Below are 17,347 nucleotides of genomic sequence, written 5' to 3'. Positions count from 1 at the left end.
TGTGTTGTTGGTGCACACTACTCTCAGACTGGCAAAGTGCAGCCTCAGCTCCACCCCCAGGGAGCCAGTTTAACTGTGCGTTCTATAATAAGACTGCCCAATGGGCTGGTCATGTTCCAGAAAGGGTGGGGAGAGTTACAAAAGCCATCCCTGCCCTTAGTTCAGGTCAGCCAGTAAGCAGCAGAGGGATTGTTTTTTCTAAATTCAGTTCTCAAAAATACGAGGACTTCGGCCCTCAGTATTTAATAATATTTTTTTGTTCACAATTTTCTGTTTTAGAGCTCAAAATATTCATGTCAAGTCTCTTTGACGTTTGCAATTCTTTCATTTCCTAGCCAATGGAAAGTTGGAAACCACTGCAATTTTCCAAGGAAGCTTGCCTCATCATAATCACCTTCTATCTTGGCAATGTTGAGATTGAGAGTTCCAATATGCATATTAATTTCTCAATAAATAAGTCATAGTTAGATATATTGTCATTTTTTTCCTTCTTTATTTTTCTGATATGTGCCTTCAGAAGTGAGGTTCAACACCATGGAACTTGGCTTCTATTAACATTCACGTGGACCATACTGACATCTCATTAGCTAACTTCCAAAGTGACTCAAAGACAGCTATTATTTATTTCATAAACAAATTACAAATTAAAGAATTTTAATATTAGTAATATTCTTAGTTCTTCTGTTTGGATGCTTCAATAATTTCTAACATTAACAAAAGAAAGCTCTTGCGAGTCCTCAATAATTTTTAAGAGTGTAAATGGGTTCTAAGGTCAAAAGTTTGAGAACTACTGCCCTGTACCATGCTGGTTGGACAAGTATTGTCCAACACAGTGCTGTAATATCTACAGAATGTGTCCTTTAAAATGCATCACGTTGAAGTAAGCCAGACAGAGAAAGACAAATATATGATACCGCTAACATGTGGAATCTAAAAAAAAATGATACCAATGAATTTATTTACAGATGAGAAGTAGACTCACAGACATAGAAAACAAACTTATGGTTACCAAAGGGGAAAGGGGGGGAGTGATAGATTAGGAGTTTGGGATTAACATATATACACTACTGTATAAAAAATAGATAACCAACAAGGACCTATTATATAGCACATGGAACAATACTCAATATTTTGTAATAACACATATATATATATAACTGAATCACTTTGCCATACACCTGAAACTAATACAGCATTGTAAATCAACTGTACTTCAATAAAAAATAAATAAATAAGATGCATCACATTATTTTGCTTTTTATGATTTGTATCAGTCAGAATTCCTGCAAAAAATAGCACACTCTGAAGGGGAAATTGTGGAAATTTTCATGAAGAGACTGTACAAAAAGGGTGAAGCACCTGTGACTGTCAGGTAGGCTGTGCAATTCTTGGGTCTGAAGAGGCAAAGAAAAAGAGTGGTTTCTGGAACCAATTATACCTGTAGCTGTAGGAAATGGCTGCTTCCAAGAAATCAAGGAATCATGGCAGGGTAGGCCGGCAGTGAGCTTGGTAGGAATGGATCCCGATCCTGTGGGATTCAAAGCTTATGTAATTTGCACTGCTTCTTTAAGGAAAAGAACATATACTTAGGCACAAAAATCAACCTTTATTTACAATGGTAAAAGAAATCACAACTTAGAAACTTGAATAATCTGATAAGTACCATACACATCACAGAATCCCCCCAAAATAGCATAATATTTCATTAACAGTCTGACACATCTCTCAAATTTTTTTTTTTTTTTTTTGGTACGCGGGCCTCTCACTGTTGTGGCCCCTCCCGTTGCGGAGCACAGGCTCCGGACGCGCAGGCTCAGCGGCCATGGCTCATGGGCCTAGCTGCTCCGCGGCATGTGCGATCTTCCCGGACCAGGGCACGAACCCGTGTCCCCTGCATCGGCAGGCGGACACCCAACCACTGCGCCACCAGGGAAAACCCATCATTTTTTTAATGTCAAACCAGCAAGAAATTAATAGGAACCTAAGCAAGTGTGATTAGGGAAGACCATTTCTGGCCAAGGGAAGAGCATGAGCAGTGCAAGGTTCAACAAAGTCAAGAATCTTAGCTTAGTGGAGTGTGGAGTACAGATAGGGCAGTGGTGGGAGATAAAGACAAAGTGACAAGACAACAAAGTGTGCTGGAGGTGAGAAAAGTGTCAAACGTTGGCAAGAGGCTGAGGATGGACTACTGTGCCTTTAGACAGAGGAATCAAAGGCTCAGTGAGGCTCACCAGACAGAGAAAAGGCCACACAGATACTTGGTATCAGAGTCAGACATAACTCTGCCACTCTCTCGCCTGTGAAACTTTATGAATAATAACTAACTATACATGGAAGAGACTGCAAGTCACTTAATTGTATTCCACTAAACCCAACTAAATGAATCTCCAGCTCAATGTCTCCTTAACAGAATGCCAAAAATAACTAGTCACTCCAATGACACCTGATAAGAGAGGTAGTGTGATGGAGGGGAATTCAGAATCAGAAGAGACTGAGGTCATATTCAATCATGGTTAAATATCTCACTCTAATTTTATGAAAACACATTGCATGTAAGCACATTGTGAGGACACCTCTCAGAAGTTTGGAAGGAACGTGTGTAGGTGAGGAACTCTAAAATTTAAGCTTCATTAACTTTGTGGTAAATCCGACTTTGGAGCTGATGTAATGAATACTTTGGCCCCTCTCTCCTCCTAAGTTCCCATCTCGTGCCGGCCCACCATTGGCTGAACTCAACAGGAAGGCAAGGTATCATGGGGACAAGTGGATGATAAAAATCAAGATTCCTGGAGTACAGATGAGGATTGAGAAGGGTGGAGAGTGGATCTGGAGGGGCAAACAAAAAAATGCCTACTTTTCAAGAGAAGCAGATAAGTTAAGCGATGATCTGGAGAGGGAATTGCATTTGATTCAACTCATGGTGAAAACTGGAAAGAATCAAAAGTCCTACCGCTGAGTAGCTGAGGCCCAGGAAACAAAGGGCCTTTAAAATAAGGAGACATATGCATCAGTGGGTACAGGAGATGAGATTTACACAGAACCACTGGAGAAATCATGTACATTATTGAATACTTGGAAGTTGTCTACGGGCCCTGTGTTTTTATTTCTTACTTTAGGGTTTTCTAATAGGTCTGGTAATCGTAATGTGACTTGGTAAAAAGTTTTGGTAGCCCTCCATAGCTCCTTTCACTTAGTTTAAACTTGAAAGACTTATTCTCATGCAAATAATGTTATAAACAGTGGTTAGATTTCCAGTTCTAGTCACAAAAATCCTTTTTCATACAAATGTGACTGAACTAGAGTCCTAACAGTATGCTAACATTTCAAAGACAAGCTCAAGCATAAAAAGTGATATGAACCCACAAGTAAAAGAAAAGAGTGACAGCCTGTCTGGAATAAGGCAATCCCTGACCACACGAGGATGGGAAACAACTGAGGGAAGGGAAGATCTGAAGAATAAGTGTGATGCCCTATGAGTGGGAGGTTCACAGAGTGGAAGAAAAATCTATGATGTGGCCTCAGGATGAGAAGTTGTAGGAGTACAGATCTCTGTTGAGGTCTAGGAGTCCCATTTTTTCCCTAGCTTTATTATGCCAAGGCAATTGTCTCCAACTTTGTAGACAATCTCTCTAGCTGGGGACAAGCAAGTCCTCCTTTCACACTTCATCTAATTAAGCATCTTGACATGAGTAAAACACCAACTGAAGATATTTTCATAGAATAAGTCATAGAACTTGTTTGCATCTTTGAACTCTTGAGCAACTTTCTTCTGGAATATCACAAAATATATTCTGCTATTTCACTTATTAAAATGCACTGCTCGAACACCTCAAAAATCAGCCCCATTAACTTACTGAAGAGATTTTCTAAACTCTATGCCAGCATTTCTACTAATAAATAGTGGGTTTGAGCATCTTAGTTAACTTAGTTAATTATTCTACATCAGGAGCAGGCCAACCTCTTGATGCTTGTTTATCCTGTCATGGTGGGGAGACTTCATTGATCTTTAATGTCTTTTTGTTGTGAAGATTAAGTGATAGAGTCTGGCAACCATCAGCAGTGGCTAGCACATAGTAGACACTCAAAAATGGGGAGCTTCTGAACCAAAAAGGGAGTCTAAAAGGTTGAATTTTCTTCCTATGTATTTTAGACTATTAAGATCATTTAGAACTTGCCAATATTTTGCTTTTCTGTGTTTTTTTAAAAAGGCACGTCTTTCTGTGCATAATCTGTAACAAAGAAGAAATAATGCAACATTTGAGAGTGTGACTACTGGTCATACTTAAATGCAGAATCAGTGTATGCATTTATTCCAAATTCCATCAATCCTTCAGTTGTAAACAATATTAACATTAGAACATGACAAAACTTCATTTTGCACAGATGAACTCAACCCAGAATTTCTTTTTTTTTTAAGAGCTGAGAGCATATTTACAGAGTTCAAAGCCGCACCCATTAGGACCTAAGCTTTCCCTCAACAAAACTGGCAGTCCACCAACCGCTGCGTCCCAGGGCAACCTGAAGGATGCTGATAAACCGAGGAGAGAGTCACGTCCCGGTACTCGGGGCCCCGGCCCTAGGTTCCTTAATCCCGAGGTTAGGGGGTCTGAGCCGCGGGTCTCTCCACCTTTACCAACCCCTCCCCAACCTCTCCTCAACTTCTCCCCTCCGAGTTCCAGCCCCGCCCCTATTTGGTTTCCAATCCCATCCCGCCTGGCGCTCGAGCGGCCAATCAGGAGGCGGTCCCTCCAAGGGGGCGGGACAAGGGCTGGAGCTGAGGGGCGGAGTCTGAAGTAGCCAATTTTAGCCGCGGGGCTGGAGACGCGAGAGTAGAGGTACCCTGCAGCGTTTTGCAGCGCTAGACGTAATGGCGGACAGCCGGGATCCAGCTAGCGACCAGATGAAGCTCTGGAAGGAGCAGCGAGCCGTGCAGGTACACCCTGCGCTCTCTGAGACGGCCTTACGTCCGCGCAGAAAGCTAGGTGTCCGCGAGTAACCGCCCCTGCTTCTCCAGCGCGGCGGTTCGGTAGGGCTGTACCAAGATAACGGGCGTGTGTGTGTGTGTGTGTGTGTGTGTGTGTGTGTGTGTGTGTGTGTGTGTGTGTGTGTGTGTGTGTGTGTGTGTGTGTGTGTGTGTGTGTGTGTGTGTGTGTGTGTGTGTGTGTGTGTGTGTGTGTGATTTGTCGTGGGCCGCAGGTCGCGGGTGGTTGGCTTATAATTTTGCGCTTTTGCCAGCTGGGACAGAGGTCGCAGCTTGAGGCAGGAGTGAAGGCTCATGTGGAAAGAGGCAGAGAGCTGCAGCTGCAGGAAAGGAAGTGAGGGGGGAAGTCGGAACAGGCTCTAGCTTTGCCCTTGCTCAGTGACTACCAGCTTTCATATTTGTGGGGTGCCGGGGGACAGGAACCGTGTTTTATCATGTCGACGTCCGCAGCACCGTACACACAGCATTAAACAACTAAATAAAAAGATTTTTACACCCATGATTTCTTTTGCACTTAAAAACATCAAGTCTAGCATTTTAGAGCTAGAAGTGACCTTAGTGATAAATTAATGCGCTTATTTACACATATGCTTTGAGTGCCAGCATGTGCTAGGAACAGTGCTGGGTGAGTGGTACAAATTCCAATGAGGCCAGAATTGCACCACACAGAAGCTCCAAGTCCAGTCTGGGAGACAAGACAGATAAACAAATGATTACCATCCAACGTGGTGAGGGCGCTAATATAGGTTAATTGCGGAGTGTACAGGGAGTGACCAACTGGGCTGGCAGGCTTCCCAAAGCAGGTGACATCTGAACAAGTGCTTTAAAGATGAGTAGGATTTCAGCCCAGTGGTGGTGGGCCAGGCATTCCTGGCCTGTACCCTGGGGTGCAGAGCCTTGGAGGGCATCTCTGAGAAGGTTGGATGGGATGAGAGCATTTATTATTTTTTTTAATAGATCTTTATTGGAGTATAATTGCTTCACAATACTGTGTTAGTTTCTGCACTTCTGTTTTGAGTCTTCTTTTGTCAAATTGGCCCAGAGAGTCTGAGGGACTTGCCCAGTTCCCATGGTGGCTGGTTAATGGCAGAGAGAGGACTAGAGTCATGTCTAGCGCTCTTTCTTAAAACCAGGTTAGTGTTAATGAACTAGTATTAATGCTGAGTTCCCATGGATTGCCTTATCGTTCCCTGTTTGTGAGAAGGCTGCCATTCTCTTCTAAGAGCCTGGAAAATTCATCATTTTGCTCCTTATATGCTACTAGGGTATTTAGTTTTTCATGAGTTCTTAGTCAAAGTGACCCAGAGAGACTTAGCATCTTATCAATCAAGGACAGGTGGCTAGTTAGTGGCAGGGTCAAGGTTAGAACTCAGCTTCTTGGAGCCAGGACTCTCTCCATACCCAGTGGTTGCTGCATCCTTGTTCACATGGAGGTTTTCATGAATACTTGGTGAACTGAAAAAAATATGGACAATGTAGTGAGTTTTTCATAAAACAAAATTTATTCTCTTTAAAGGACTCCCCTGAGACTAGCTTGCCTCTTCACTGTTTGGGAGAATCATTAACTGTTTTTAAGTCATTATGACCTCGCTGGTGATTTACCCTACCTGGTCACCCATGTGAGAAACAGCTGGCTTGCAAAGCACATCTATAATTTGGGTACTTTTAGTTGAAATACTGCTGTCTCCTCTGCCCATGCATCTCAGTGCACTGTTTACATTGTCCTGATTGGCAGTCACATTGATGTCTTGTTGTTTCTTACTTGAGCTGCTCTGAGTGAAAACTGCTTATTTCTTTGAGGTGACTCCCCCCACTGAATGGAATTTTGCATATGTCACATGGCCTTTGTAATTTTTCAGTGCTTTCTTTTGAAAATTTTCAAACATTCAGAAAAGTGGGAAGAACTGTGTAGTGTATGCCCATATATCCACCACATTTTTTTTTGCTGTATATTTTTTTATTACATGTTATTCCATCTGTCTGTCCCTTCATACATCTTTTAACCTGTTTTTTGGAGGTGCATTTCAGAATAAGTTGTAGACATCAGGAGACTTGACCCCTAAACAGTAAGCATGCAAATTAACAGAATTCAATGCTTATTTATGTTTTTAAAGCAAAATTTATATACAAGGAAATATACAAATATTAAGTGCACCATTCTCTGCTTTTTGATAAATATAAACACCTGTGCATCTGGTTCCTTTATTAAGGTACAGAAGATTCTCATTACCCTGGAATGTTCCCTCATGCTGTTTCCAGTCTTTTCCTGCAACCCCTGCAGTCTTGCCTCAGGCAACCATGTTGATTTTCTTTTTTAACCATCAATTTATGTACTTTTTGTGTAATGCTGCTTTCATTCAGCAAATATGTTTTAAGATTTAAAAAAATGTTTTAGAATTCATTCACGTCATGGCATGTATCCATGGTTCTTTTATTGCCGAGTAGTATTCCATTGTATGATTAGACCACCACATGTTTATCCGGTTGCTGGGCACCTGGGCTATTCCCAGTGTGTGGCTGTTATGAATAAAGGTTCTATAAAGAATCTTATATAAATCTTTTTGTACACATATGCTTTTATTTCTTTTAAAACATACCTATGAGTAGAATTGCTGGGTAAGTGAATAAGGTAATTGAATGTCGTGTGAGAAACTCGTAAGCCTTTTTCCAATGCAGTTGTACCATTTTACAGTTCCATCAACTGAGTTTGAGAGTTCCAGTTGCTCCACATCCTGCCATCTTTTGGTATTGTCATTCTTTTAATTTAAGCCGTTCTGGTGGGTAGGAAGTGGTATTTGCATTGCTCTGATGACCAGTGATGCTGAGCATCTTTTCATATGCTTATTTGACCATTGGTATATATTTCTTTGATGTATCTGTTCAAATCTTTTGTCCTTTAAAACATTGGATTGTTTGTGTTATTATCCTTAATTCATAGCCCATATTTTAAGTACAGTCATGTATGGGCCAGGTGCTGTATATATATATATATATATATATATGAATCACTTCGCTGTATACCTGAAACTAACACAATATTATAAATCAACTATATTTCAATAAAAATTTTTTTAAAAACCACAGTCAATGGAGTCCATCCAGACCTACTTTAAAAAAAGTGATTACTGATAACATTGGATTAATATCTACCGATAAAAAAAAAAGAACAAAATAAACTACCCACTAGGGACTTCCCTGGTGGCACAGTGTTAAGAATCTGCCTGCCAGTGCAGGGAATACAGGTTCAAGCCCTGGTCTGGGAAGATCCCACATGTCACGGAACAACTAAACCCGTGTGCCACTGCTACTGAGCCTGCGCTCCAGAGCCCGCAAACCACAACTACTGAAGCCCGCACGCCTAGAGCCTGTGCTCCACAACAAGAGAAGCCACCACAACTAGAAGCCCGTGCACTGCAACGAAGAGTAGCCCCCGCTTGCCACAACTAGAGAAAGCCCGTGCACAGCAAGGAAGACCCAACGAACCATAAATAAATAAATTAATTAATTAAACAAGAAAAAACACTACCCACTAGTTTTCTTCCCTGGAATCCTTGGAATAATTTTTTATTTTCTTCAGGCATTTGCTCCTCTTTCCACCATGCAGTTCAAGGACAGGCAGTTCTTTGCTTGCCTGTGAGATCTTTTTTATTTTATTTAATTTTATTTATTTTTTTATAGAGCAGGTTCTTATTAGTTATCTATTTTATACATATGGGTGTATATATGTCAATCCCAATCTCCCAATTCATCTCACCACACCCCCTCCACTTTCCCCCCTTGGTGTTCATACGTTTGTTCTCTACATCTGTGTCTCTGTTTCTACCTTGCAAACTGGTTCATCTGTACGATTATTCTAGATTCCACATATATGTGTTAATGTACGATATTTGTTTTTCTCTTTCTGACTTACTTCACTCTGTATGATGGTCTCTAGGTCCATCCACGTCTCTACAAATGACCCAGTTTCATTCCTTTCTGTGGCTGAGGAGTATTCCACTGTATATATGTACCACATCTTCTTTATCCATTCGTCTGTCAATGGGCATTTAGGTTGCTTCCATGACCTGGCTATTGTAAATAGTGGTGCAATGAACACTGGGGTGCATGTGTCTTTTTGAATTATGGTTTTCTCTGGATAGATGCCCAGTAGTGGGATTGCTGGGTCATATGATAATTCTATTTTTAGTTTTTTAAGGAACCTCCATACTGTTCTCCATAGTGGCTGTATCAATTTACATTCCCACCAACAGTGCAAGAGGGTTCCCTTTTCTCCACACCCTCTCCAGCATTTGTTGTTTCTAGATTTTCTGATGATGCCCATTCTAACTGGTGTGAGGTGATACCTCATTGCATCAATGCATTTTGATTTGCATTCCTCTAATAATTAGTGATGTTGAGCATCTTTTCATGTGCCTCTTGGCCATCTGTATGTCTTCTTTGGAGAAATGTCTATTTAGATCTTCTGCCCATTTTTTGATTGGGTTGTTTTTTTAATATTGAGCTTCATGAGCTGTTTATATATTTTGGAGATTAATCCTTTGCCCGTTCATTCTTTTGCAAATATTTTCTCCCATTCTGTGGGTTGTCTTTTCATCTTGTTTATGGTTTCCTTTGTTGTGCAAAAGCTTTTAAGTTTCATTAGGTCCTATTTGTTTATTTTTGTTTTTATTTCCATTACTCTAGGAGGCAAGTCAAAAAAGATCTTGCTGTGATTTATGTCAAAGAGTGTTCTTTCTGTGTTTTCCTCTAAGAGTTTTATAGTGTCCGGTCTTACATTTAGGGCTTTAATCCATTTTGAGTTTATTTTTGTGTATGGTGTTAGGGAGTGTTCTAATTTCTTTCTTTTACATGCAGCTGTCCGGTTTTCCCAGCGCCACTGACGCCTGTGAGATCCTATTGTTCCTTGAGCAGTGAGTGTATTGTTGTCAGCCTAAGGCCGCATCCCATACCAGTTAGCACACTGCTGAGATGGCCTGTTGTCACTTCAGTGGTACTTTAGTATACTTTGTTTAGTACCAACAGGACCCATTTGGTTCTTGATGAAAAACACAGTTTGGTCTTTTCTTACATTTATTGGATTTCACTTTTTCCATTATGTATTACTTAGTATTTTACTGAATGGCAGTTCTCCAGGCAGATGGTATAGAATAACTTAGGCAATTAGTAAAGTAGAATGAAAACTCCTTCTCGCCTCTTGAGCTTAGAATGACCAACTGTTCTTGACTTATACTGAGACCCTTAGTGGCTTAACCATGATGAAGTCAACTTACAAAATGAAGTATATCCCAGTGATGAAGTGTCCACTTAGAGCCCAGAAAGCGTAGCTTTCAGCCTTTCAGGCAGTCAGAAAAATTTCCTAGTGTTGTCAGTTCACTGATTGTGTGCTAGAAAACCCCCTCAGTGTGATGTGGTATTGAGGTGAGTCACTCTCTGATGCTGAAAATGAAAAGCACATCAGACTTAATCCAGAGTTGAGGAGTAAGTGGCCTACATGGAAGTTAGGGTTTTCCACTTTTTCTAGTGACAGTAAGCCCTGTCTGGGCAGGAGCCAGCGTTCATCACCTGGTCTGAGTGCAGTGCTGAGTCTGCCTGCTCAGGGCTACCGCTCATGTATGATGCGGTCCCCTATTCCTCTCCCTTGCTTCAACTTCTCCCTCATTTCTCTTCTTAGACATTTCTCTTTGATTCTTCATGGAAAAACAAACAAACAAACCCAAAACTTTATATTGTGGAAAATTTCAAACCAGGACTGAATAGGGAGGATAGTTTAGCGAACCTCCAAGTGCCTTGTCTCTCAGCTTCAATAATGAATTTCTATCCCACCAACTCCCCCCCCACCCCATTTTTGAAGCAAATAGCAGGCACTGTATCATTTTATCTGTGAATATTTTAGGATATATCTCCAAAAGATAAGACTTTTTTTTAATAATACTGTGGTCACATCTACAAAATGAACAGTAATACCTCACATCCTCACATTTCCAAGTAGCATGATCAGTTTCCCAGATTGTCTCTGTGCAGAAAAGAGTTTCCATGCAGGCCTGAGACTGCTGCCCTCAGAAAGGCCTCTTGGCAAGGTTAGCTGGCATCTGGACCTTGCCTTTCTGGAGGGTTCCCACCACCCTAACTGGTAAGAGTGGCTCCCAGTGCCTAAGCCATTTGTGCAAACAGTGTGGTTTATGCTGAACACCTGCTTTCCTTCCGGGAGTCAGAGGGTGTCTCTATGATCAGCCCCCAGTACAAACCCTGAGTGCCGAGTCTCTAACGAGCTTCCCTGTGAGACAGCGTTTCACGGGAGTTGCCACAGCTTGCTGGGGAAATTAGGCATGTCTTGCATGACTCTGGGAGAGGATTCTTGGAAGCTTGTGCTGGTTTCCTCTGGACTTCATTGTGCCTTTTCTCCTTGCTTATTTTGCTTTGTACTTAAATGCTGTAATAAATAACGGCCTGAGTATGCCTAGATGCTAAGTTCTGTGAGTCCTAGGGAATCACTGAACCCGGGGTGGTCTTGGGGACCCCTGACACTGTCCGTCTCTCTTTTTTTTAACACTTTGTTCAAAGTCAGATGCAAATAACGTTCACACACTACATTGGTTATGTCTCTTAAGTCCGTCTTTCTCCTCCCTAGGGTGGTTGTAAACGAAGTTTATGTGGCTTAAACTTTAAGGGGGTCAGGTGAGGGGTCAGGCTTTATAGTCAGACAGGGTTCAGATTGAGGCTTGACCACCGGCCAGGTTACTTCACCTCCCTCCTCTTTGGTTTCCCATATTGAAAATGGAATAATAATTCTCCTTACTTTGCAGTATTGCTGTGAGAATTCATTTATCTAAAACGTGTGTGTAGATGAATACATGTCAATTACCCAGCCTGAAGAGTATGTGCAGGAGACGTTAGCTATGTTGTTTTGAGAGGTGCTATAGCGTGTGGGTAAGATTTGGGTCCTCGAGCCAGTCTGCTTGGGTTCAGATTCTGCTTCTGTCCCATTCTAGGTGGGTGGCCTTGAGCAAGTTGTGTAACTTCTTGGTGCCTCAGTTTCCTCTTCTGTGTAATGGAGATTATTATAGTCCTTACCTCGGAGAGATGGATTAAATGTGATCACCGAGTAAAGAGTTTAGAACAGCGCCCGCAGAGCAAGCTGCTGTTTGTTGTTTTGAGGCTTGAGCGCGTCTAGTAGGTTAGGCCTCTCACGTACACGTTGCACACCTAAGCTGACAGAGAAGCAGGGAGTCGGTGGCATGAGAGGAATCCAGAATCACCTTTATTATCGGTAGAGGCTTGACTGGAGAACGTGGCTTAGGAGTTTTGGCCAAGGGGGCCTGCTGAGACGGCTCTCCTGAGCTGAATTTATTTACCCCTTGTGTTTAGGCAGCTCTGAAGATGACCAGAGGAGTGGCCGCTGCCTGCAGCCATTGGTTTCCAAAGGGGAGAGAGTGGAGCCCTGTGTAGGCCTGGGTCCCTTTCCCAAACTGCCCCATCAGGGGAAGTCTCCCCTCTTGTTTGGATCAGGACAGAGGCCTGGAGCACCAAGAAATCTGAGGACCAGGACTGCCTTTGGTTTTCTGTACACGGGTGTGTCATAGACAGTGATTTGCTCGAAATACTAGGTATATTCTGTATTGATCTCTGGGAAAATGAAGCTGTCGTTATGACTCTGTTGGGATTGAAAGTTGGGGATGGTTTGCATGACCACTGTTTTTCAATTTAAAAAAGGAAAACTAAGATGGGTAGCAAGTTCTTGGAACTTGTGTCAGCAGTGGGCACTAATCAATGGAAGCTAGGTTGATAAAATATTTCATCAGAGAAAGCCAACCTGACTCCTCCCAGGAAAATTTCTTCATCCGTGTCTTAGTTTGAGCCAAAAAATACAAACAACAAAGCCAAAGTGGAATTTTACTTTAACTTTGCGCAGGCTCAGCGGCCATGGCGCACGGGCCTAGCCACACGGCGGCATGTAGCATCTTCCTGGACCAGGGCACGAACCCGTGTCCCCTAAATCGGCAGGCGGACTCTCAACCACTGCGCCACCAGGGAAGCCCTTACTTTAACTTTGAGTCTTTCTTTCTAATCATGGTGCCAGTTTTCAGCCAGGCCAAAGTACTTCTTTGCCAATTTCTGCAGCAGTTTTTATAAGAAGTTTGTCTGAAGGTGATTGATCAGAATATGAAGTTATAAGTTCAAATATTTCTCTTTTATTTTTTGGAGGGGAGGTGCAGGGAGAGGCATAGACTATTGTTGTATCCTCCTCCTTTTTAGAAATAATCCTTCTTGGCCATTTCATATTGGTCCATAGTTTAATTCATTCCCATGTTGGATCCACAGCATTGGTTGTGCACTTGTTGGTAACCGAGCACTGTGGCAGGTGTCAGGGCTATAGATGCAAAAGGAGTGTGCTGTCTAGAGAGGAAAAACTGTGAAGTACACAGACAATTATAATATTTATTCTGTGGGGCACAAGAAGTTGCCCTTGGCCCAGCTCATGGGTGGCATGGGCGGGGCAGGAAGAGCGGTCCAGGAGAAGCATGTATGAATGTCATGAGGAATTGGCACCCAGAAAGATGTAAACACATTAACAGGTACTGATGCTGCTTTTCTAGAGAGGGAGCTCTTAGAATTGTCCAGCAACAGAAAAGCTCTTCTGTCTTAAAAAAATTCTAGTTGTAAAGTGACCTTGCACTGAGTTAAAAAACAAACAAACAAAAAACCCCCTATAATCAGCAAGTAGGCAGGTACATCTTTGCCCTTCCATACTTGTTATATGTTGCAGGTAAACGTGCGCTGCCACGTTGAAATCTGTGTAAAGTTACTTAAATTCTCTGAGCATGTGGCATCACCCATTAAATGGGAGTAATGACATTTATCTCACTGGGTTCTTGGGAGGCTTGAATGAAGGTAGCTAGGATAAGGCCTTGTGTATGGCAGGTGCTTGAGAAATGGTAGTTACAGAGGGAAATGAGGAATATATACAGAACATATGCAGTTCTGTCAACTGCATTGATTCTGTGTTTGTCCTTTCTAATTAGCTTTGGACCAGCAGTAACCACACTCCATCATATTCCTAGAGAAAGCCCAGAGCTTGCGTCATGGGATATTGTTTCTTTTGTTTGATGCTTGTGAAAAACAGGGGCGCAGGCTACAGGACATGGTTGTATTATGGTTTTCCTGGCACTCACTGCCCTCAGGAGCCCTCTGTCCACCCTCCTCCAAGACCGCAGACCCATAGCATTGTGTGTGCAGGACACAGGGATGCTTCTTGCCAGCCTCTGTGGTCTGTGGCGACGGGGAGGACAGGGACCCTGGCTGGTGAATGAGTGAGTGTTGAGATGAGTCGCCTGAGGGGCCCTTGCTCTAAATCCACATGCCCCGCTCCCCTGCCACCTGCCGCCGCCCCCCTCACCATCCAGCCTGCAGAGGGGTCCACCTTGGGACTGTTGAACTTCTGATGTGACCCAGGTATGCTGTGGCTGCTTTTTGTGTCCTTGACCTGCAGACAAGCTCTGAGTTATTTTTCCCTCCAGCCCTTTCTCTCCCAGCCTCTGGCTGAAATCTGCCTCTCTGTTGCTCTTATCGTCGCTGCCAGATGGTTGCTCCCTTTGCTGTTTGTAGACTTTTCATTTTTTCTCTTCTTCCATCCCTTATCCACCCCCACCCCCCACCCCGTCACCTCTGCCCTTCTCAGCTTGTGCAGGGAGTGGCTTCATCGGACTGTACTCGTATAAGCAGGTATCATCTTCCCAGTTTTGCCATTCCAGGACATTTTTGTCATTGCTTGCAGCCCTGGAGGGCTGCTTTTCACTGCTTTCTGCTTCAAGTTCAGAATTATTCTAAATGCTTGAGACTCCTGGAAGTTTGGCTCAAACGAAAATAAAAACAAATTGTGTCTACACTGGGGCTGATCACAATGCTCGCTGCATGGAGCTAGCTTTTTTTCAGAAAAGAGTTTTAAAAATTTGCTTTCGAGGGCTTCCCTGGTGGCGCAGTGGTTGAGAGTCTGCCTGCCGATGCAGGGGACACGGGTTCGTGCCCCGGTCCGGGAGGATCCCACATGCCGTGGAGCGGCTGGGCCCGTGAGCCGTGGCCGCTGAGCCTGCGCGTCCGGAGCCTGTGCTCCACAACGGGAGAGGCCACAGCAGTGAGAGGCCCGCGTACCGCAAAAAAAAAAAAAAAATTTGCTTTCGAGGTCCGTTTCCCAGCTCCACCCTCACTTTCAGTAAAGCGTCATTGCGTTAACTCTCTCCATCTCAGCGAACATACTGAGTCCTTCTTCTCATCTAGTAAATACTCTTATCTGTCCTCGAAGTCAGTTTTTCTTATCTGATGTTGCCCTAAGCACCCCCTGAAGTCGGGGATCTTTTCCTCCCTAGTCTTTGCCCACTGGCCTCCCTTCTGTCTTGCTGACCATGTTGAAGCTTTCCCTGCCACACTTGTTTTAAAAGCAAATTACATATCCCTTAGCATGTGTGAGGAAAGGTGTTAAAAGTGAGAACAATTGATCTATTAGACCAGGGAATAAGAAGAGATGACAAATGCTGCATTTGTAACTTACAAACCCAGGTTTCATTCCTCCAGGGGGTGGGTGTTGTGGAGGAGATTCCTGCGTTGGGGGGAGGGAGGTCCAGTGGTGGCAACGTTCCAGCATTGCCAAGCGAAGATTCCATTCAGTGTCACCAGGCGAAACCATCTCATTCTTTAGTTCTTCACTCGTTCATTCGCTCATCCGGCTTACCCTGCATCTGCCTCCTTTGGGCGTGGTTTTTATTCTTGACTTTATCACACTGACCTGGTCATGAGGAGGGGTCTTGTGGTGTGGTCTCATTTGTTTCTCAGCAGCAACTCCTTCCTGTATTAGGGATGCAGAAAAGTAAATGACACTCTGACCTGTTTACATTTCCTTTTACTAAGCTTGGTATTCTCCCTCATACTCTTCTCCTTTATGGGACGTTCCTCCCCTCCACCCCCCCCCCCCCGCCATTTTTAGGTTTCCTTTAGTGCCTTGATTATATGATGAAAAGAGCATGTAAAGGGTGGACAGACTTAGTTTACTCAGACTTTTTACAATTTTAATTGTAGACCATCCAAAAGCTTTAGGTTAGTGGTTGTTAATCTCGGCCTCACTTAGGAATCACCTGGAGAGCTCGAAAAAATAGCAGTGATGCCCGGGCCTCACCTAGACTAATTATATCAGTAATTTCTAGGGGGAATGGCCAGGCATCCGAGTGCTTTAAAAAGTTCCAGGTGGGCTTCCCTGGTGGCACAGTGGTTAAGAATCTGCCTGCCAATGCAGAGGACACGGGTTCGAGCCCTTGTCTGGGAAGATCCCACATGCCGCGGAGCAACTAAGACCGTGTGCCACAACTACTGAGCCCACGTGCCACAACTACTGAAGCCTGCGTGCCTAGAGCCCATGCTCCGCAGCAAGAGAAGCCACTGCAGTGAGAAGCCCGCGCACCACAACAAACAGTAGCCCCCGCTCGCCCCAACTAGAGAAAGCCTGCACATAGCAACGAAGACCCAACACAGCCAAAAATAAATAAAATAAAATAAATTAAAAAAAAACCTTACAGTTCCCAGGTGATTCCAGTGACAGCCAAGGTTGAAAAATCAAGATTTTAGGTTTAAACTAAAGGTGAAGTTGTGCAATTTCACTCTTTCTTTTTCTGATTCATTTTCTAGTTTAGATTTTAAACACGTATACAGTGTCACACTTATTAGCGCATGTGTGTCTTCAAAAGAGGGTGGTGTGATTGGGTGGTAACTGCAGACTGGACACGTAAACTTTCATATAGTTTGGAAGGGTTTGTTGCCGGATGGGTAGGGGATAGGGCGAGAGAGTCTAGATGGATACCTACACATCTGTCATGGTTTCTAGAAAAATAAAGCCAGAAATGCTTTGTGTCTGGTATCAGGTCACTTTCTCATGGCCAGTACAGCAGTAACATGTATTTGCCTGGTGTGTGGCCTTATCTTGTGTACATTCAGTTCTCTTAATCCATGTGTTAACCCTGGGAAGTAGTTATTTTTTGTCCATTTTTCAGATGAAAAATAACCTCAGAAATACTAAGTAACTTGCTAGTAGCCACACATCTGGTAATTGGCAGGGCTGGGAGTTGGACCCACCCAGTTGGAGGTGGCTTAGCTCTGCATCTCCCCTGATTTCCTAGTGACCAGGGGAGGTCATGGGAGAGGCAGTTGGCTGTAGTCAAAAGCAGAGTGTGACCACAGCTGGGAGCTGCCCAGGATCATGTGAGGCTTAAAAGTGCTGTCCTCACTCTAGAGAAGGGACAGCTGGGAGGCTTCTGATGTAACGGAAATGGGAGAATTGGGTGGATGAAAACTAATTCTTTATTACCGTAAAACAGCCTATCTCAT

At 43.3% G+C, this 17,347-nt stretch overlaps 1 protein-coding gene across 1 annotated transcript in view; it reads left to right on the top strand.

Moving 5' to 3' along the window:
* The first annotated feature begins 4,785 nt into the window (after window positions 1-4,785).
* CAT (catalase) overlaps window positions 4,786-17,347 on the top strand; it is a 35,919-nt gene continuing 23,357 nt past the window's right edge. Inside the window, exon 1 of the mRNA XM_030864744.2 lies at window positions 4,786-4,933. Coding sequence (XP_030720604.1) covers window positions 4,868-4,933 — 66 coding nt within the window. The 5' untranslated portion in view covers window positions 4,786-4,867. The remainder of the gene's footprint in view (window positions 4,934-17,347) is intronic.

The sequence above is a fragment of the Globicephala melas genome, chromosome 8 (assembly GCF_963455315.2).
Source record: "Globicephala melas chromosome 8, mGloMel1.2, whole genome shotgun sequence".
Classification (NCBI taxonomy): Eukaryota; Metazoa; Chordata; class Mammalia; order Artiodactyla; family Delphinidae; genus Globicephala; species Globicephala melas.
Note: the sequence above shows the minus strand (reverse complement) of the source record. Positions and strands in the feature narration are given on the sequence as shown.